The sequence below is a fragment of the Suncus etruscus genome, chromosome 5 (genome assembly GCF_024139225.1).
Source record: "Suncus etruscus isolate mSunEtr1 chromosome 5, mSunEtr1.pri.cur, whole genome shotgun sequence".
NCBI lineage: Eukaryota > Metazoa > Chordata > Mammalia > Eulipotyphla > Soricidae > Suncus > Suncus etruscus.
The window spans coordinates 101,117,986-101,139,202 of NC_064852.1; the positions used below are offsets into that span (position 1 = coordinate 101,117,986).

Genomic DNA, 21,217 nt, shown 5'->3' on the forward strand with positions numbered 1-21,217 from the left:
GAAATTTTCTAACTACATGCCATCATTTTTTATTACTCAGTTTGCTATAGTATATCCATTTTTTCTAAATCAGTTCTTTAACCTGTCAGTTAAATGTAGTATTAATTTTCTAGCAATTCTAGTTCTCTGGTTATCTTTTTAATTGAATATTAGTTGAATATTAATTCAATTGTGATTAAATAATTACTTAGATGTAATTATTTGAGCTTTGTTAAAACTTGCTTTGTATTCTACGTTTTTTTTTTATTTTAATATATTTATTTGTACAATTTGATCATAAACATGATTGTAGTTCAGTTTCAGTCATATAAAGAACACCTCCCCTTCACCAGTGCAACATTCCCATCACCAATGCTCCAAACCTCCCACCTTCTTACCTCCCACACCTGTATTTGAGATAGGCTTTCTACTTCCCTCATTCCATTCACATTGTTATGTTAGATGTCAGTGTAGTTATTTCTCTAACTGCACTCACCACTCTTTGTGGTGAGCTTCATACCATGCGATGAACCTACCAGCCCTCATCTCTATTGTCTCTGAAAATTATTACAAAAGATGTCTTTTATTTTTCTTAAAACCCATAGATGAGTGATACCATTCTGTGTCTATCTCTCTCTTCCTCTCTCCCTCACTTTCAGCATAATATATTCCATGTGCATCCATGTATAGGAAAATTTCATGACTCCATCTCCTGACAGCTGCATAATATTCCTTTGTGTATATGTACCAGAGTTTCTTTAGCCAGTCATCTATTGAAGGGCATCTTGGTTGTTTCCAGAGTCTGGCTATTGTAATAGTGCTGCAATGAATATTGGTGTGAGGAAGACATCTTTGAATTTTATTTTTGTATTCCTAGGGTATATCATCCTAGGAATGAGAGTTCCTTTCTCTACACATTCCATCCAGCACTGATAATTTCTGTTTTAGTAATATGTGCCAGTCTGCTGGTGTGAGATGATACCTCATTATTGTTTTGATTTGCATCTTCCAGATGATGAGTGATGTGGAGCATTTTTCATGTGTCTTTTGGCCATTTGTATTTTTTCTTTGACAAAGTATTTGTTCATTTCTTCTCCCCATTTTTTGATGGGATTAGATTTTTTTTCTTGTACAGTTCTGTCAGTGCCTTGTATATTTTGGATATTAGCCCCTTATCTGATGGGTATTGGGTGAATAATTTCTCCCGTTCAGTGAGTGGCTCTTGTATCTTAGGCAATATTTTCTTTGAGGTGCAGAAGCTTCTTGCTTAATATAGTCCCATCTGTTTATCTGTTTCCACTTGTTTGAAGAGTGCTGTTTCCTCCTTGAAGATGCGGTTAGTCTCAATGTCATGGAGTGTTTTACCTATGTGTTCCTCTATATACCTTATGGTTTCAGGTTTGATATCAAGGTCTTTAATCCATTTGGATTTTACCTTTCTATATGGTGTTAGCTGGGGGTTAAAGTTCGCTTTTTTGCAAGTGGCTAACCAGTTGTGCCAATGCCACTTGGTGAAGAGGCTGTCCTTGCTCCATTTAGGTTTTCTTGCCCCTTCATCAAAAATTAGGTGATTGTATGTGGGAAACATTATCTGAGTACTCAAGCCTATTGCACTGATCTGAGGATCTGTCTTTATTCCAATACCATGCTGTTTTGTTAACTATTGCTTTGTAATACAGTTTAAAGTTGGGGAAAGTAATGCCTCCCATATTCTTTTCCCCAAAGATTCTTTAGCTATTCATGGGTGTTTATTTTTCCAAATGAATTTCAGAAGTGTTTGATCCACTTCTTTGAAGAATGTCATGGGTATCTTTAGAGGGATCATATTAAATCTGTACAATGCTTTGGGGAGTATTGCCATTTTAATTATGTTAATCCTGCCAATCCATGAGCAGGGTATGTGTTTCCATTTCCGTGTGTCCTCTCTTATTTCTTGGAGCAGGACTTTATAGTTGTCTTTATATAGGTTCTTCACGTCTTTAGTCAAGTTTACTCCAAAATATTTGAGTTTGTGTGACACTAATGTGAATGGGATTATTTTCTTAATGTCCATTTCTTCTCTATCATTATTGGTGTATAAAAAGGCCATTGATTTTTGTGTGTTAATTTTGTAGCCTGTCACATTGCTGCATGAGTATTGTTTCTAGAATCTTTTTGGTAGAATCGTTAGGGTGTTCTAAATTTAGTATCATGTCATCTGCAAACAGTGGAGCTTGACTTCTTTCTTTCCTATATGGATATCCTTGATATCTTTTTCTTGTATAATCGCTATAGCAAGTATTTCCAGTACTGTGTTGAATAGGAGTGGTGAGAGCCTTGTCTTGTACCAAAATTTAGAGGGAAGGCTTTTAGTGTTTCTCCACTGAGGATAATATTTGGCATTGGCTTGTGGTAGATGGCCTTAACTATTTAGAGAAAGGTTCCTTTCATTCCCATCTTGCTTAGAGTTTTTATCAAGAATGCGGGCTGGACCTTATCAAAGGCTTTCTCTGCTTCTATTGATATGATCATGTGGTTTATTTTTAACTATTTTTTTTGTTGTTGATACTGTGTTGATACTATGTTGATAAATTGACGGATGTTAAACCATCCTTGCATTCCAGGGATGAAACCGACTTGATCAAGTGAATGACCTTCTTGATGAATCCCATAGATTCTGATAGTTTGTGCCTTCATTGTCATTTGTTTCTAGGAAAATTTTTATTTCCTTTTTGATTTCATCTTGGACCCATTGGTTTTTTAGTAGTAGTTTGTTTAATTTCCAGTTGTTAAAGCTTTTATTCTTTGTCCCTTTGTAGTTCACATCTAATTTCAGAGCCTTGTGGTCAGCAAAGGTAGCCTGCAAAATTTCTATCCTCTTGATTTTATGGAGGTATGTCAGCTATACCTTTTATGTGCCAGCATGTGGCTTATCCTGGAGAATGACCCATGCACATTGGAGAAGAATGTATCCAGGTTTCTGGAGATGGAGTGTCCTATATATATCTGCTAGGCCTCTTTCATTTCTCTTTTCAGGTCTAGGATATTTTTGTTGGGTTTCAGTCTGGTTGACCTATCAGGTGTTGACAGGGTCCTGTTGAGGTCTTGTTATTATTAATGTCCTCTTTCAAATTTGTCAGTAATTGTATTAGATAATTTTCTGGTCTCTCATTGGGTGCGTACATGTTTAGTAGTGCTATTTCTTCCTATTGCACATAGACATTGATTGATACCAAAGTGTCCATCTTTGTCCTTTACAACCTTTCTGAGTCTAAAGTTTGTGTTGTTTGATATTAATGTGGCCACTCCGGAATTTTATGGGTCTTGTTTTCTTGGCTGATTTTCCTCCAGCCTTTGATTTTGAGTCTGTTTTTGTTCTGACTATTCAGGTGTGTTTCTTGTAGGCAGAAGAAGGTTGGTTCATCTTTTTGATCCATTAGCCACTCTGTGTCTCTTAACTGGTGCATTTAGTTAATTGACGTTGAGGGAGATGATTGTCATGGGATTTAATGTCATCTTTGTGTATAAGTTTGATGTATCTGTTGGTCTGTCTTGTCTTAAAGTAGACCTTTCAGTATTTCTTTTAAGGCTGGTTTTGTATCTGTAAAGTTTCTGAGCAGTTTCTTATCCATGAAGCTATGTATACTTTCTTCAAATCTGAACGTGAGTCGGGCTGGGTGCTGTATTCTAGGTGAAGCATCCATTTCATTCATTCTTATCACAATATCCCACCCCTGTCTTCTGGCCTTGAGAGTTTCTTGTGACATGTCTGTTTTAAATCTTAAGGATGCTCCTTTGGATGTAATTTTCCTTTTTTGATCTTGCTGCTTTCAGTATTCTATCTCTATCTGTGGGATTCATCATTGTGACTAGGAATGTGTCTTGGGGTGCTTTTCTTCGGGTCTCTTTAGGCTGGTACTCTTCAGGCATGCAAGATTTGATTGCATGCAGTCTTTAGCTCTGGGAGTTTCTCTATGATGACTGTTGATTCTTCCTGGCAATCTCCTTCCTGGGCCTCTGGGACTCCAATGATTCTTTTTCTGTTGAGTTCATGAAAGACTTCTATTTACATCTGTTCACATTCTTTGAGTACTTTTTCTGTTGTCTGATCATTTGCCTTAAGGTTCTTTTCCAATCTCTTCTGCTGTATGGAGTTGCTCTGCATTTCATCTTCCTGTTCACTGATTCTGTCCTCTGCTGCAGTTATCCTGTTGGAGAGGATTTTCATTGAGGTTTTTAGTTCATATTGTGTTTTTCAGACCTATTATTTTAGTTTGGAGTTTTCTGATTTCTATCTTTGTGTTTTGTTCAGCTTAAGCTATGTTTTCTTTGATTTCTATGAGGATCCTCTATGTTTCTATTCTAAATTCCTTATCTGAGAGATTAATCAGATGTTTGTTACTTTTTGGGTCATCAGAACTATCATCTTCATTCTCTGTGCATGGTGTTTTCTACAAGGTTTCCCCATTGTAGTGTGATTTTATTCTAATTGTTATGGTGGGGTTCATTAGTTAGAAAGAGCTCATGACCATGAAGCAGAATGGCCGCACTCCTGTGGCCCCACCCTGCTCTGGCGGTTCCAAGTCACCTCAGTCTCTGAACTTCCTATGGGGAGGCACTTCCCAGGTGGAAGCACCTAGGTGCCCCTGCAATGTCAATGGCGGTGGAGGCTTGAACTTACCCTGCTCGAGCAGGCGGGTCCAAGTCCTATATTCTACATTATAGTAGTTTTGGTAAACAGTTCATTTGAAGCCATTTCCTTTCCCTTTATCCTGGGATTACTTAGTGTATAGTATTGATAATAAAAGCTAATATGGTTTTTATAATTAATAAAAAGTAGCCTTATCCTTCTAAAAATCCAGTTCAAAATACAGAAATGAATTATTTCTTATGAAATTCCTTTAGTGGAAAATGCAAAGAAGTTTTGCTCACTCAAAGTATCAAAGTTTTATAAGAAAATATAAGAAAGTGAAAAATCATTATTTGAAAATTGGAGTCATAAATAATTTTATCTAGGAAGTTAAACTTATAATCATATATATCTGACTTTGTATAAAAGTTGGCATAAATTCAAATCATCTAGATCCTTAAGTGCTTATTTTTTAAACTGAGAGTGACTATATAATTTATTAGTTAAACTGGAAAACTTTTTTTATTATTTTATTGAAACAATTGTGATCTACAGAGTTCTTCATAGTTGAATTTCAGATATATAATGAGTCAGGGCCCTTCTCATCACCAATGTCAACTTCCCTTCACGAGTGGACCCAGAGTGCATCCTATCCCACCAGGTTTTGCCCCAGGGCCTACCAGTGTAACATGCCCCTTTGAGTTTAGATTATTAAAGTTTAGGTCCCTTGATTCTATTATTGTTGACTTTGGTTTGAATAGTTAGTTTTGTCCTTATTAATTTGTCCTTATTAATTTCCCTGCCTTTCTTTATTCCTTTCCTCTTCATTTTATAGAAAAATGTGGAAATATGTGGTAAAGTATTCTGTGTCCCAAGGTTCCGTAAAAAAGGCAGGAACCCCAATTTCAAAGATAAGAGATAAAAAATACAATAAATAATTTAAGGGGCTAGAAAGTAGCATAGAGGTAAGGCATTTGCTTTGCATGCAGAAGGATGGTGTTTTGAATACCAGCATCCCATATTGTTCCCCAAGCCTGACAGGAGCGTTTCTGAGGGTAGAGCAGGAGTAACCCCTGTGCACTGCCAGGTATGATCCCCCAAAATAAATAAATAAATAATTTTAAAAGGGTTTATGCATGGCAGTCTTGGGGGGTTTTTTTGTTTGTTTATGTTTTTTTTGTTTTGTTTTGTTTTGTTTGCACAGGCACAGCAAAATTTGAGGGAAATAGGAAAAACCTTAAACAGGGAGACCTTAGCCATGAACCATCCTGGCATAAAACCAACTACAGGATCTGGGTATACTAAGTTGTCTAACCCCAAAGTTTTTCTCTGTGGTCTCAATAAAAGTTCTTTTCATTCATGGTTATTGTGGATTTCTGTAGTTAGAGATCCTGGTTTTTGTACAGGTCGAAGTCAGGGTCAAAGTCAGGGTGACATAGAGCGTCTTCAGTTTCATCTCACCATTAGATGGCAATGCAGAGAACCCTGCACTAAAAGCAGGTTGTTGCTGTTACTAAGTCATCGGGGTGTCATATGAACCCACTCTGGAGCAAGTCAGTGCCAGGGCATCATTAAAGCCTTCCCTGGTAGAAATCCAATTCTAAATTAGAAAAGTTTTAACTAAAAAAGAAATCTCTATTAATAATGCTATTTTTCTTTTAAGTAGCACTCTACTTACTCCTGGCTCTGTGCTCAGAAGTTGCTCCAAGCAGGCTTTGGGGACCATATGGGATGCTGGGATTCTAACCGGGGTCTATCCTGTGTTGGCCACTTGCAAGGCAAACACCCTACCATTGTGCTATTGCTCCAGTGCCAATAATGCTATTTTTTAGTTTTATGTTATTAATAAGCAGATTAGGTATTATCTTCTATAGGTATAGAAGAGAATGCCAGATAAAGAAGTGCTATTTAAACTGATTATTTAGAGTTTCGGGGGCCATGAAAAGAGGAAAAGACTATGTTTATGTACATACAGATGTACATGTACATATACAAACCATTTTTCTTCTTAGTTTTGGGTAACACCCAGCAACACTGATGGGTTACTCCTTGCTCTGTGCTCAGAAATCTGTCCTGGTAGGCATGGGGGACCATATAGGATGCCGGTATTCGAACCATCTGTCCTGGATTGGCTGCATGCAAGGCAAGTGCCCTACCACTGTGCTATCTCTCCAACCCCAAACAAACAAGTTTGTAATATTTTTAATTTTATTTGAATGAACATTAGTATATCAAAATAAATTTTTATGAAATGTTAACCTTTCTCACATAAGGGTTTTTTTTAATCATTTATTTCCAAAGGAATTCATTAAAACACTCTAAACTTGGCCTGTGGTTTCAGTAAATTTAGAGCAAGTGTCTTAAATCATGCTGTGTAGTATTAATAAAAATACAGCCTAAGATTTTTTTCATCAAAACCAATTGTCATCCAACAGTTTGCCAGGAATTTCCATAAAACTGTCTGTGTGCAGCATAGGGTGTGGCAGATGGTGGACATTTACTGGTTGTTAAATGAATGCTTAAGTGCATTCATGAGTAATTTTAGCTCAAATTAAGTTTTAATGTTAAGGTCTAAAGTATTGGAGTTCTCCGTCAAGTTCCAATAATTTTTAGATACTGCTTAATGAATTTAATAAGCATGTATTTTATTGATTTTGAGTCATGTCATTTGAATTTTTCCAGATATTTCATAATTGTTTTGCTTGTGAGTTTTTCTGTAGATATCCCGTAATATTTGTTGAAATGATAGTAATCTTATATCTTTATTTTATTTTATTTTATTTTTGCTGTTTTGGAAAGATATGTGCTTGCAAACTTGATTGCAAACAAGTGCATGTTTAAGATCTCAGTTAGGACAGATATTTTCTTTGAATTAGTTTCTGTTAGATGAATGACTATTATGGTTTGATTTAAATCTTCCATGAAATCTGTATGTACAAGTTATTGAACATTGTTCATTTCTTTTCTATTTTTTAAAATTCTTTTTTTAAATCTTTTTCTCTAGGCTCGAGAATTGCAAGTTCGGGTACTAAAACGTGTTCAGATGGAACAGCCAGATGCAGTTCCAGCACAGAAGCAGTTAGCTGCTGAAATTTGTGCAGAGATTGCAAAGCATTCTGTGGCTCAGAGAGACTATGAAAAAGCAATTAAGTTTTATAGAGAGGCTCTTGTTCATTGTGAAACAGATAATAAGGTCAGTACTTTTATAAAGTGTTAAGCTTCTTTTACTTCAAATGTAGCTAACTTCCTCAAATGTAAAATGCTCAGAAGCTTTTGTATAGAAAAAAAAAGTGACTATTAAGGCTAACTCAAATAGCTCCCTTGTTCAGTAATGGCTAACGGAGTTACAATCCTAGTTTTAAGTCTGAAACACAGATTATTCCGAAGTGCTAGGGAGTCTATGTGGGATCAAACTGTGGCCTCCTGTATGCAGAGCATGTATTTTAGCCACTTGAGCTATGTTGGCAACCCAATCTGCTTCTAGCTTTTTATTTTACAAATAAGAAAATCTCGGGCCCGAGCAATGGTGCAAGCCGTAAGGCGTTTGCCTGGCACACACTAACCTAGGACAGACAGTGGTTCAATCCCCTGGTGTCCCATATGGTCCCCCAAGCCAGGAGCAATTTCTGAGTGCATAGCCAAGAATAAACCCTGAGTGTCACCGGATGTGACCCAAAAAGCAAAAAAAAAAAAAAAAGAAGAAGAAGAAGAAGAAGAAGAAGAAGAAGAAGAATAAGAAGAAGAAGAAGAAGAAGAAGAAGAAGAAGAAGAAGAGAAGAAGAAGAAGAAGAAGAAGAAGAAGAAGAAGAAGAAGAAGAAGAAGAAGAAGAAGAAGAAGAAGAAGAAGAAGAAGGAAGAAGGAAGAAGAAGAAGAAGGAAGAAGAAGGAAGAAGAAGAAGAAGAAGAAGAAGAAGAAGAAGAAGAAGAAGAAGAGGAAGAGGAAGGAGAAGGAGAAGGAGAAGGAGAAGGAGAAGGAGAAGGAGAAGGAGAAGGAGAAGAAGAAGGAGAAGAAGAAGGAGAAGAAGAAGGAGAAGAAGAAGAAAGAAAGAAAAACAAATGAGAAAAATCTGTTAAGCGAGCCAAAAGCAGTTTGACTTCATCACAGGAAAGCTTGGATGGGCATTAAAGCTCCTTGTTTAAGGTGAATGTGCTTTTCACCATGCCTTGTTCTCTCACCACAAGGAAGTCACTTCTTTGCCTTTTCCTCATTGTTTAAAAAAATAGAGATAAGTACACCTGTAGTTTGTCTGAAAATCATGCTTGTGATTTGATTGTAATAACTTTTGGTCAGCTAAAATTTAGTCTGTGTCCCAACATTTTCCTCATTCACTTTTTTTTTTTATTTAAACACCTTGATTACATACATGATTGTGTTTGGGTTTCAGTAATGTAAAGAACACCACCCATCACCAGTGCAACATTCCCCCTCATTCACTTTTTGTCCTGAACAGAAAAGTTTCTTGCTAACTCATGCCCTTTTTCTCCATAGATAATGTTAGAACTGGCACGATTATACCTGGCACAAGGTGATCCTGACTCTTGCCTGCGGCACTGTGCTCTGCTTCTTCAGAGTGACCAGGACAATGAGGCTGCCACGATGGTTAGTTCCAGAGTCTTCAGACTGTGATAACGATTCTATGATATAGCCCATGACTTTATTCTATGATTTAGCCTTGGTAGAACTCAGACTAGAGGAGAGACATGGTTCATGTTGGAGGACAAATTAACATTAACATTCCTAGTGTGTTTTATTAATAAAAACCAAAGCCCATTAATTTAACTAATTAGAACAGTAAATCTATTTATTTGCCCTTTGAGACCTAGTTAATTCTTCCTTTTGCCTAAGAGGATGCTTAGTCAGGTGGAGATCATATAATGAAGCTATAATTTGCTGAGTATTTTTAAGTACTTTACCAGACATTCTGGACTAATTTTTTGGAGTGATAAGGAAGAAATTCATGTGTCATTCTAAGGTGGCAATTTTTAGTTTCACTCTCATTTTCATCTGAGTTGAGATGTATATTAGCTTTCACACAACTATATATGAAAGTTTATGGTACTCATTCAATATTATTATAATACCAATATTTAATAAGTGTCTCTCTTAAAGTATACAGTAAGAACGTTTCAGTAATCTTGCTCATTTTATATTCTTTCGAGTGATTTGTTTCTTATTGTCATCCTAGTCATATTCAGTGAGACAACTTTATTATGACAGTACATAAAGCATGCAATTTCCTTCAAATTTCTGTTTAAAATAGCCAGTGGAAACATGTTTGTTTTTTTCTAAAAATATAGTTTTGTGAAGAGAGCAGTCTGTTTCAGAACCTTGATTATTCAGTTGTGTTGATCTCAGTGCCAATCTGCCCAAGGTGTTCTTGAATATAAATGGCTCCTTTGTATAAAACTTCGCTTTGTATGTTGTTTTAAATATATATTTTCACTGCACTGTATCTTGACAAGAATAATCAAGATTTCTTTAAATGTAAGACAATATTTTTAGAACCAACTTTTGCTTTTATAGATGATGGCAGATCTCATGTTTAGAAAACAGGACTATGAACAAGCAGTGTTTCATTTACAACAGCTCTTAGAACGCAAACCAGGTAAATAGCCACTGGTAATATTTTTTCTAATGAAGTCAATTCCCTTTCTCCTCTTTTTAGTTATTAAACTACTTTAAATACCCAACTCTTATTGATTCCAACTCTGCTTATTCCCCAGTTGCACTTAATAGCAAAAATGACTCTGGAAAACCTTTTCATATTAAAAAATTTTCATTTCCTGTTGAGCAGGTTAGGTAGTGTTAATTTACGTTAGGCTTTGCTATTAGGGAAATGCTTTTCTTTCTCCCTCATAGTTGAATGAGAGATTTGCAGTGGGGTGGGCATTCTGGAAAACATTCTGAGCTGTCAGTTTTTTTCTTTTAAACTGGTGACTAACAGTTTTCCCCCTCCCAGACTGTCAAGTTTCTGCTGAGATCTGATGATACTTATTAGGGTCCCTTTATAAGGTGGTTTTTTCCCCAGCAGTCTTAAATAATTTTTGTTGTCTTTGATGATTTTATACTGGTTTACATAAAAAATTTGGGTTGTTCTATGGCTTATTGAATTTCTATGGTTAATTCTTAGATCCTGGAGGTCTCAGCTCCAGGATGTTTTATTCATGCTAAGGATTGAACCCAGTTACACTTGTAGGAGATAAATGTTTACTACCTCTGAGTTATATCCCCAGCCTATTATTTGCATAAATAATCTATTCCCTAGCCTATTGTTTACATAAATAATCTGTTCCCCTTTCTGTATCTTCACTTCTGGTATTCCATTATCCTTATGTTCCTTCTTCTAATGGAGTCTGTCATTCTCCAGGTTATCTGCTTTATTTCTAATATTAGCATCTATGATTGGTTTCACTTTAAATTATGACCACAGACTCCAAATGTAAAAATCTTAATATTTCTTTAATTTTTTCTCTCACTGACTTTTATATCTGGTCCTATCTCCTCAAACAAATATAATTTGCTCCTTCCTATCCTCAGTTAAAAAATATTTTCCCAGGGCCCAGAGAGATAGCACAGTGGCAGGATGTTTGCCTTGCACGCATCCAACCCAGGACAGATAGTGGTTCAAATCCCAGCATTCTACCAGGAGTAGTTTCTGAGTGCAGAGCCAGAAGTAACCCCTGGATGCCGCTGTATATGACCCAAAAATTAAAAAATAAAATAAATAAATAATTTTTTTCTCCTGGACTAGAGAGATAGTACAATGGATAGAGCACTTCCCTTGCATGCAGTGACAAAGGTTTGATCGCCAGCATCTGATATTTATCTCCCAAATTTCCCAGGAATGATCCCTGAGTGTAGAGCCAGCACTGTTAGGTGTGGCTTAAAAAGTAACTCTCACACACTCTTTCCATATATATCTATGTATATGTACATATATATGTATAGAAAGAAAGAAAGAAAGAAAGAAAGAAAGGAAGAAAGAAAGAAAGAAAAGAAGAAAGAAAGAAAAGAAGAAAGAAAGAAAGGAAGAAAGAAAGAAAGAAAAGAAGAAAGAAAGAAAAGAAGAAAGAAAGAAAGAAAGAAAAGAAGAAAGAAAGAAAGAAAGAGAAAGAGAAAGAAAGAAAGAAAGAAAGAAAGAAAGAAAGAAAGAAAGAAAGATGGATGGATAAATGGATATATATGGATATATATTGCTTCCAACTGCGCTGAGAAAATTTGAGCAAATAGAAGAAAATTTCTTGTCCACCCTTTGATATTTCCTCACTAAGCAAATATAAACATAGTGAAATATGTTTGTATGATTACATTTCACACATACAATAGAAATTTTATAGTATATACAAATATCTAATCATTTTTGTATATATAAGACAATGTGTAACAAGCCAATTATCCTTCAAAAAATCCTGTAATATTGGAGTGATAAGGATGACCTGGATAGAGTCAGAAAAAGAAAGTTTTCTACGAAGTAATATGTGAAACCAAACTAAATTAATGCTTCATCCTTTGAAATTAAGATGGGGGGAGTGGAGCAGTGGCATAGTGGTAGGGTGTTTATGCAGCTGACCTGGGTTTGATACCCGGCAACCCATATGGTGTCCCAGGCCTTCCAGGAGTAATTTCTGAGCATAGAGCCAGGACTAATGCCTGAGTACAGCCAAGAGTGACCCAAAATCCCCCACCAAAAAAAAAAAAAAAGTTGAAATGAGTATCAGGGGTGTGGCTCAGTTGGAGAGTAAGTATATGACTCATATGTATGATCTTGCTTTTGAGCTCTAGTACTACATACATATACACAAAGTGAAATATTCGGACTAATATGTTAAGGTTATAATATGGTAACCTAATATGTAAGTTTTAGCTATGTATTTATATTTTAAAAATTTGAAGGACCAGGGAGATGATTCAGTGATCTGGAACATATACTTTGCATGAAGAAGACTTATGTTTTGTTTTTTAAGAAAACAGCTTTATTCAGAAATTTTGAGGAAGGGGGAGGACAAGCATAAGAAAGAAAGAGTAATGTACTCAAGAGAAAGTGCAGGTATCTCCAGTGGCTGAGAGCCCCAATACCAGTGTGAAAGTAAAAGCATGAAAGTACATGATATGAAACTATATCTCAAGAGGGGAGATATGTCCAGGCACCATGTACCATGTACCATGTTCAGGCAATACAGACATCAGAGACCTGCATTTGATCCCTGGCACCATATACTTCCCTAAACATTTCCAGGAATGACTCCCACCCCAAGTTCCAAGATGGTATTAGTTCTGGCACTACAAGACCAAAATAAACACATATTAAATAAATCAAAATATCATCCTTTCACCCAGTTTTTAGCTGTGTTAAGAGCTTAAGGACAGATCATGTAATAAAATAAGTTCTCTTACTATTAGTGTTTAGTTTTTCTTTGCAGAAATACTTTCTAGAATAGTTTAGTTACAGAAAAGATTAATGTTAGTTATAGCAAATGTATTTTTTTATGGTTACTTATATGAACCTTCTCTCACAAAGCCAAACAAACCATCCCAAACTTTTATTATTAGCTCAGTCATGCAGTTGTTTATTCAGTCTCTTCAGGAATTTATAGTAGCTAAAGCATTTATTCCTTCACTTTATTTAAATTATGCTTTATAAAGTAAGATATATTTTATAAAGAAATAGGTTTATAACATTAAAATCAAAATTATAAAAGGCTATCTATAACTGAAATCTTTCTAGATAATTATATGACATTATCTCGATTGATTGATTTTTTAAGAAGATGTGGAAAACTTGATGATGTTCCAAGATTTTTTTTAATGGCTGAGAAATGTAACTCCAGATCAAAACTGGAAGCAGGATTTCAATACTGCAAAGGGTTATATCTTTGGTAAGTCTTTTCACAAATAAATCCTACTTAATCATTTTTTCTCATTGTGCATAAAATTAAGCTTCTTTTGTCACATTAAAAATGTGACCAACTTTTCCTTGTATTGAGTTATCACCATTTAAAATATTTTGGTAATTGTTTTTGCTAAGCAGACTATCAGCTACTCAACATTTGTAGGCAGTGATTGGACATGAGTTTGTTTTTGTGTTTTATATCTAACAAGGTATATTGGAGAACCAAATGATGCCCTTCGACATTTTAATAAAGCTCGGAAAGATAGTGAGTGGGGCCAAAATGCCCTTTATAATATGATAGAAATATGTTTAAATCCAGATAATGAAACTATTGGAGGTGAAGTTTTTGAAAATCTAAATGGAGACCTGGGGTAAGTAGTGTTCTTCTTTCTTCTTTCTTTCTTCCATTTTTATTTTTTTCTTTCTTGCCTTTCTTCCTACCTTTTTCTTTCTTTCCTTTCCTTTTCTTTTCTTCTTTTTTTCTCTTTTGAAATATCTTACTTGGAGTAGTAATTAGGGATACCATACAAAATAGAACTATATACTAGAATAATACTGATGAAAGGTTGGATGAATAAGTTATAGCCAGAATGACTGTCCCTAAATCAAGCTAGACAAATTATGAAGATTTCCCCCCTAGTTTGTCGAAAGTAAGATAAATTATAGAACAGTGTTATTTTCACAAGAATAACATAGCTAAAAAATTGTCTTTACAGGATAGTTTCATGCCAAATCTTGTGTTCGCTCTTTTACATTTATTTTTTTATTTATTCCCTATAACTTCATTGTTAAGTAATCACAGATCTAATTTGTTGATTATGTTAGAATTAATGAACAGTTGAGCCAAAGTTGGGGCTGAATTCCACCTGGGTCATTGCTTCTCTTAGCCACTATGCTGACAAATATTTATAAACTTGTGTTTTTTACTTGTTCTCTCCTCAGATCTAGGAGATGCATGTTGGGTTATATGTAAAATTATAAATGTCTACAATGTAAGAGATAGCTTCTGCCTTCAGTTCCTTGTAATTTATCGAGGAGGCATACTATCTAACAATCATTCAATCTCCAACAAAAAAAAAATAAATGCTTTAAATTGACATTAAGTGTTGTGAGAATTTATAGAAATCATTCCTATGTAAAATAATCAGGGGAAGACTGGGAGAAAATTAGAACTAATTAGAACTAAATTGCTGAGAAGTTTCAATAACAGCTTTTATGACTTTGATTATTGAAGTCAATGAATATTTTAGAGCAGGAGAAAAAAGTTGTGTGTTTATTCTTCACTGTGGAAAAAACTTGGTTATATACTATTATATAACTATAGGCTGTTTCTCTAGAAATCTCAGCACATAGTTGAAAATATAAAAATAAAACTCAAAAGGGAAGTCATGATTCTCCTATGGAATTAGGAGAAAGATGCTCATTGTAGAATTGTTTCCATGGGAATCAAGTAGATTATAGTAAGAGAAGTCTGACCACTAATATTTGAGCATGTGAAGTACAAGAGAAGGTAGGAAGGATAATCATTGTGGTAAAAAGAGAAATCATACTGTATAGTAGTACATAGTCAAAGGAGGGGAACTTTGAAGACAGTAGCTAACAGTATGAAATATTTTAAAAATAAAAGGCTAAGATTTAAGAATTGACAAAGAATTTTAATGACTGGGTTTTGAGAAATACTTTTAAATTTATTTATATATACATATAAAACAAGTATATATTATAGAATATGGGAAAATGACTAGAAAGAGTACAGTGGGTAGTATACTTGCCTTTCATGTGTGCAACTTAAGTTTGATTCCTAGCAACCTATTAATCAAGCCTCATGCTCCAGAACCCCATATGGTTTCCTGAATTGTCTCAGGAGTAACCTCTAGAGTAAGTTCTGAACACATCAAGGAATAGCTCGAACAACAACAAAAAAGAATATCAGAAAAGTATTTTTACATGTTCATTTTTTATTACACTTAAAATCTTCAACCTTTTGGCAGATGAATCATTTGTCAGAGAATCTGATAGGCTAGGTAGTGAGTTAAAAAATACATATTAACAATCTTAGGGTCAAATTCTTGGTTTTTGTTTGAGCTCTGTCACTAATAGCTAATTACCTTACTTGTTTGTATTTCAGTTTTCTCATATATGAAATGGAGTTAATATAGTTTGAATGAAATAAGTTCCTGATACATGGCAGGTCTTTCAACAAGGCTAATCACTCTTATTTCCTTCCTTTGTTTTCATTTTCTCTGTAAATAACACTACTTGATAACTATTTGCTTCTTCTTATACAGCTTGTTTCTTTTTGTTTTATATTAACTGAAATGAATGGACTTAACACATACAAATATTGCCGTTTTCCTTCAGTTTATAATAAGCGTTTTAATGTTTTAATGAAGTTGTGTTGATTTCTTTATAGAAAAGTGAAATATACTATGCTTTACTTTGTATTATAAAAGAATGAATGGCATTCCCAAAAAGGATTATTTTTAAATTTGACAAATAAAGAAATCAGTGTGTCCTGAAACTCATTCTAATATCCATTTGTTTTATAACAATAAAAAGAAATTTCTTTTTAACTTTATGCAGTAATTCATCTGAGAAGCAAGAGTCAGTGCAATTAGCAGTGAGAACAGCAGAAAAACTCCTTAAAGAACTAAAACCTCAGACTGTTCAGGGTCATGTACAGCTTCTCATAATGGGAAACTATTGCCTAATGGCTACCAAACAGAAGTCTAATGTTGAACAGGCTTTGAACACCTTCACAGAAATAGCAACATCTGAGGTCAGTAAATTTTTCTTTTTCAACATCGATAATATTGGTCCGTGGTAATACACAAGAATTATTTGTATTAGCTTTGTATTTCTATTAGCTCAAGATTTATTTGAGCTGGTATTTGTTGTTGTTATTAAAAACTATATATTTTCTGTTATTAAAACTATATATTTGTCATGATTCTACACAATGTATGTTTTTTAAATGACTTTTATATTGATATTTTTGATCTGTTGGAATGATGAAGGGGCTTTCTTCAGAAATTGTTTAAGCTGGGGCCAAAGCGATAGCGCAGTGGTAGGGTGTTTGCCTTGCACACAGCTGACCTAGGATGAACCTCGGTTTGATCCCCAGCATCTCATATGGTCCCACAAGCTAGGAGTGATTTCTGAGCACATTGCCAGGAGTAGCCTCTGAGCGTCACTGGGTGTGGCCCAAAAACCAAAAAAAAAAAAAAATTGTTTAAGTTATCAGAGTAGCAGCTTTATTTCCTGGAAAGTTTTTGTATTATAACTTATATTAATTTACTAGATAAAATAAACTGAGATTAATGCCAGCAGTTTACTGCTCAATTGCACAAGCAATGGTGGTCTTTAGCAACAATGGATTATGGTGGTAGTCATATTGTTATAATGTATAATACATAGTATACCTTGTAATGATAGTGTGGTAGTAGTAATGATGATGATAATAATAAATTAGAAATCTCCACTCAAATTCAACTTTATTCTGTTTGTAGTTTTCTATTTTTTTCTTCCTCAACCTTGTACCAATGAAATGGTTCTTAATTAAAGAAATGCTCAATTTCTTTAATTAGTATTAAGAGTAGGTCTAGAGTAAGGAATTTGCTTTGCATGTGGCTGACCCAAGTTTTGTCTCTGGCACCACCTATGCTTTACTGAGCCCTATCATGAGTAAAAACCCTGAGCATGTCCAGGTGTTTGGTCCCAAAATAAACATTTTTTTAAAAGGAATTCTAGGTAGCCATCACATCAGCAGTGGTAATAGCAGGTTTTTAGGAGACTCACTAAATTATTTTTTTGTTATTCTACACAACAATGTTACAAGCTTCCAGAAACTCAAAATTGTATATCTCACATAGAATATATAGAATTTTATTGCATTTTTCTGTAGTTTAGAAGTAACAATATCATTGAAGTAATAATAGCAACCAACCCCCTCCACATACAAACACAGACACAGTAACCTCTTCCCCCTGTCTCCCATGATCTGGGAGGGTTTTAGGAAAGCTACATCTCTTGTTGATCTCTGAGTTCAAAGATCCTAGTGCAGACCCATCTATTGGCATTAAGTTAAGTTCTCAGAGTGTACTCTGCTGAGCTGTCCGGATAGCAACAGATGGAAAATATCAGCTGACTAGAACACGAGCAGAAGTAGGACTGTCAGAGAAGAAAACCTGCGAGAACATGATGAAGAACCATTTCATTGGTACGAGGTGTGATTGCTACCTACCTATCTTGTGAAACAGAATTCTGTCATATAGTATGAGAGAGTTTTAACTGAGAAGATTGAGAAAATGCTACACTCAGTGAGTGGCATCACAGCTATTTCCTAGAAAGCTGTGCTAGTTTATTGTTGGTGAGATTGCATTATTTTTTAATCATTATTACATATGTGATTAGTAATATGTGTCTTTGGATCTGTTCACAGTACTATCAAAAGACAGATGTATGAACTGAAGTTTCGTAAACAAAACAAATTTATTTTATTTTTGCACCTTTTAATTTTAACTCTAGGCTGCATGAATAAAATATAATGAATATTCATTAAGCAGCCAGTGAGATATGATAATGATAGTGTATAAGTGCCCTTCTTCGAGCTTTTCATAATCTAGAGAAGATGAGATAAGCAAACTAACTATAATGTAAATCATCATTTACTTTGTTCTAGAGTTGTTCTAGAGATTATTTAAGGAGAGTTTGTGAAACTGTTCTGTGTAAAACATGCTTTAAGAAGAGCCAATAGGAACTGGAGTGATAATATAGCAGGTAGGGCTCTTGCCTTGCATATGGCTGATTGGGGTTCAGTCCCTGGAATCCCATATGGTTTTCTGAGCTCTTCAGTAGTAGGAGGAAGTAACTTTCTAGTTTAAAGGGAGAGATAAGCAAAGATAAGGAAGCACAGGGTGTATTCACCACAGACATACTGACTAAAGAGAGACTTGTGACAGAAGAACATTAAAGGAAATAGTTGCAAATATTTTTTTTAATATAATTTTTATTTTGATCATAGTGGCTTACATATTGTTGACAATAATATTTTAGGTACATATTTACATAAAATCAGGGGGGATTCCCATCCCCAAATTGTCCTCCCTACACCCCCGTTTCTGTCTTACCTCCCATTTCCTCTTCCCTCACCCCCAGGGCGGCTAGAATATGTGGTCCCCTCTGTCTCTAACCAACTACTTAGTAGTCTTGCATCAGTTTGGTCTTGATGCCTCCCTTATTTCCCCCTCTAAGTAGGGGCAGGGGTAGCTAGTTCAAGTTGCGTGGTTTTGCCTGAAAAAGAGAAAATAAATAAACCGGGGTAAGAGTTTAATACCCCGAAAATGGGCAGAATCCTTCTAGAGGTTCTCATCATCGATTTGGGAAATGAAGGAGAAAAAAGAAGTTGAAACACTCCACCAGTACCAAAAGAAGTGTCAAATATCCAGTGAGGACTCCAGCTATAACGATAAGCACCACAAAAAAACAGATAAAAAACAAACCAAAACAAACTAAAAACAAACACAAACAAACAAAAAACACGCCGTGGTCTTGAAATAAGAAACATGGCGTAGCACATAACGAAATAAACCAAAGGAAGAGAAAGAAAAGAAAAAAAAAAAAAAAAAAGAATAATTGGGGCCAACAATTTCAATAATCACATCCAAACTGAGGAATCGACCAAAATAGCTAGGTAAATAAAAATAATAATAACAATAATAATGAAGGTAAGATATATATATATATATATATATATATATATATATATATATATATATACATAACCATGGTTTTGTGTTTTTTGTATTTTTTTTTTCCCTCCTGCCCTGGCACAGTAAATATTGGGGTCATTCGAAAAGGAATTCACAAATATTTTAAGCCGAAGAGCAGCATTCCCACTTTGCTTTTTATGCTGTTACTTTTAACCATAAAGTAATATAACTGTATTGTCCTTGTGGTCATAAATTATTACAGCTTAAGCCACTAAAAGTGAAAAAGGTGACTAAACTTAGGGTGTCTGTGCTAGCCAAGGCATCAGGGATATAATGCAGGAATTAGAACTTGGGGTATGGTTTTACAAAAACAATAGAAATGTGGGTCAGGAGGACCAGTTCATGGTACAAAACTTACCACAAATAACAGGAGAAATCAATTAGGGCAGAGAAGGGAACACTATGATAATGGTAGTTGCAAATGATCACTCTGGACAAGAATTGGGTGCTAAAAGGAGATAAAAGTGAGAGCATGATATCCCTCAGTAACAATATTGCAAACCAGAGTGACTAGAGGGGGTGGAGAGAGAAAGACAGATAGAGGGGGGGGAGAGAGAGGAGAGAGAGAAAAAGAGAGGGGGAGAGAGAAGAGAAAGAGAGAGAGAGAGAGAGAGAGAGAGAGAGAGAGAGAGAGAGAGAGAGAGAGAGAGAATGAGAATGAGAATCTGCCCTACAGGTGGGAGGGCAACTGGGTATTGGTGGTGGGAAAGTGCACTAGTGAAGGGTATTGTACATTTCATGATTGAAACTCAATTATGAATCACTTTGTATCTGAAAAAAACATCTATTATGAGCAACCTTGAACCCATTGCATTTAAATTAATTAATAAAAATACTGTGCTAATGCGTTTTAGAATTTCCATGAAATAGATAAAATCACAAATGTAAAATTTAGCTCTTTTAATGCTTCTTACAAAACTTTTTTAAGACTATTAATTTCCTAAACTGTTTTTTGTCCATGAAGCTCTAAAATTTTGAATTATATCAAATTTTTAAATTCCACTATGCCCTGTTCCTGAAACTTGGGGCTGTCTCTTAGATGTAGACCTGGATCATGGTCCCTGTAAATCTGGTGAATGACACTGTCCTTTACTCTGATTCAGTCCTTCCTTTTCAATCATCCTTTTTTTTTTTTTTTTTTGGTTTTTGGTTTTTGGGCCACACCCGGTGACGCTCAGGGGTTACTCTTGGCTCTGCACTCAGAAATCACTCCTGGTTCAGGAAACCATATGAGATGTCAGGGGATCAAATCGTGGCCCATCCTGAGTCAACCATGTGCAAGGCAAATGCCCTACAGCTGCGCCATCACTCTGGCCCCACAACCATCCTTATTTTGCTGCCTTTATTTTCTTTCATAATTTGTGGTGCTAGGGACCCAAGGCCTGATATAGGTGAGACACACCCTTTACTTCTAATTTAAATCTCTGGCCTAAATTTTTTCTTAATTATGCTATATTTTTTCTGAATCTTTTTTGAATAATTTATAGCCTTCATTATATATTATTAATATATATCAATAATTTATATATATTATATTACTATATAAGTATTTATTATTTTGGGGTGACACTCCTGAGTGTGTCTGGAGGCCCAGAGCAATGTTCTGGAGCCAGAAGGCCTATGTCTATGATGCTCAAAGGTATGTGGTATCAGGGATTAAATCCAGGGCCTCACAACTCAAGTGCAACTGCCACTTGAGTCACAGTCCTGAAATAGCCTCCAACCAATTTGTTTATTTTTGACCCACAACCTGTGGTTTTCAGTGAATACTCCTGGGAGAGCATGAAGGACCATATGGGGTACTAGAGGTAGAACTCAGGTCAGACACATGCAAGGTAAATACCTACTCAATGTATATTGCTCTAGCACTGAACTTTATACCAAGTATTAATATTTTGGTGGTTTCATGGAATAGCATTTAAACAAAATTTTTATTTACTTTAACACCTTGGTTTACAAAGTTGTTC

General features: G+C 35.2%; 1 protein-coding gene across 1 annotated transcript in view; it reads left to right on the top strand.

Annotated features, from left to right (window-relative positions):
• Window positions 1-21,217, top strand: part of TTC21B (tetratricopeptide repeat domain 21B) — a 79,990-nt gene that overhangs the window by 47,345 nt on the left and 11,428 nt on the right. Inside the window, exons 20-25 of the mRNA XM_049773379.1 lie at window positions 7,593-7,781; window positions 9,078-9,188; window positions 10,113-10,194; window positions 13,315-13,465; window positions 13,689-13,850; window positions 16,063-16,258. Of these exons, the coding sequence (XP_049629336.1) occupies window positions 7,593-7,781; window positions 9,078-9,188; window positions 10,113-10,194; window positions 13,315-13,465; window positions 13,689-13,850; window positions 16,063-16,258 (891 nt within the window). The remainder of the gene's footprint in view (window positions 1-7,592; window positions 7,782-9,077; window positions 9,189-10,112; window positions 10,195-13,314; window positions 13,466-13,688; window positions 13,851-16,062; window positions 16,259-21,217) is intronic.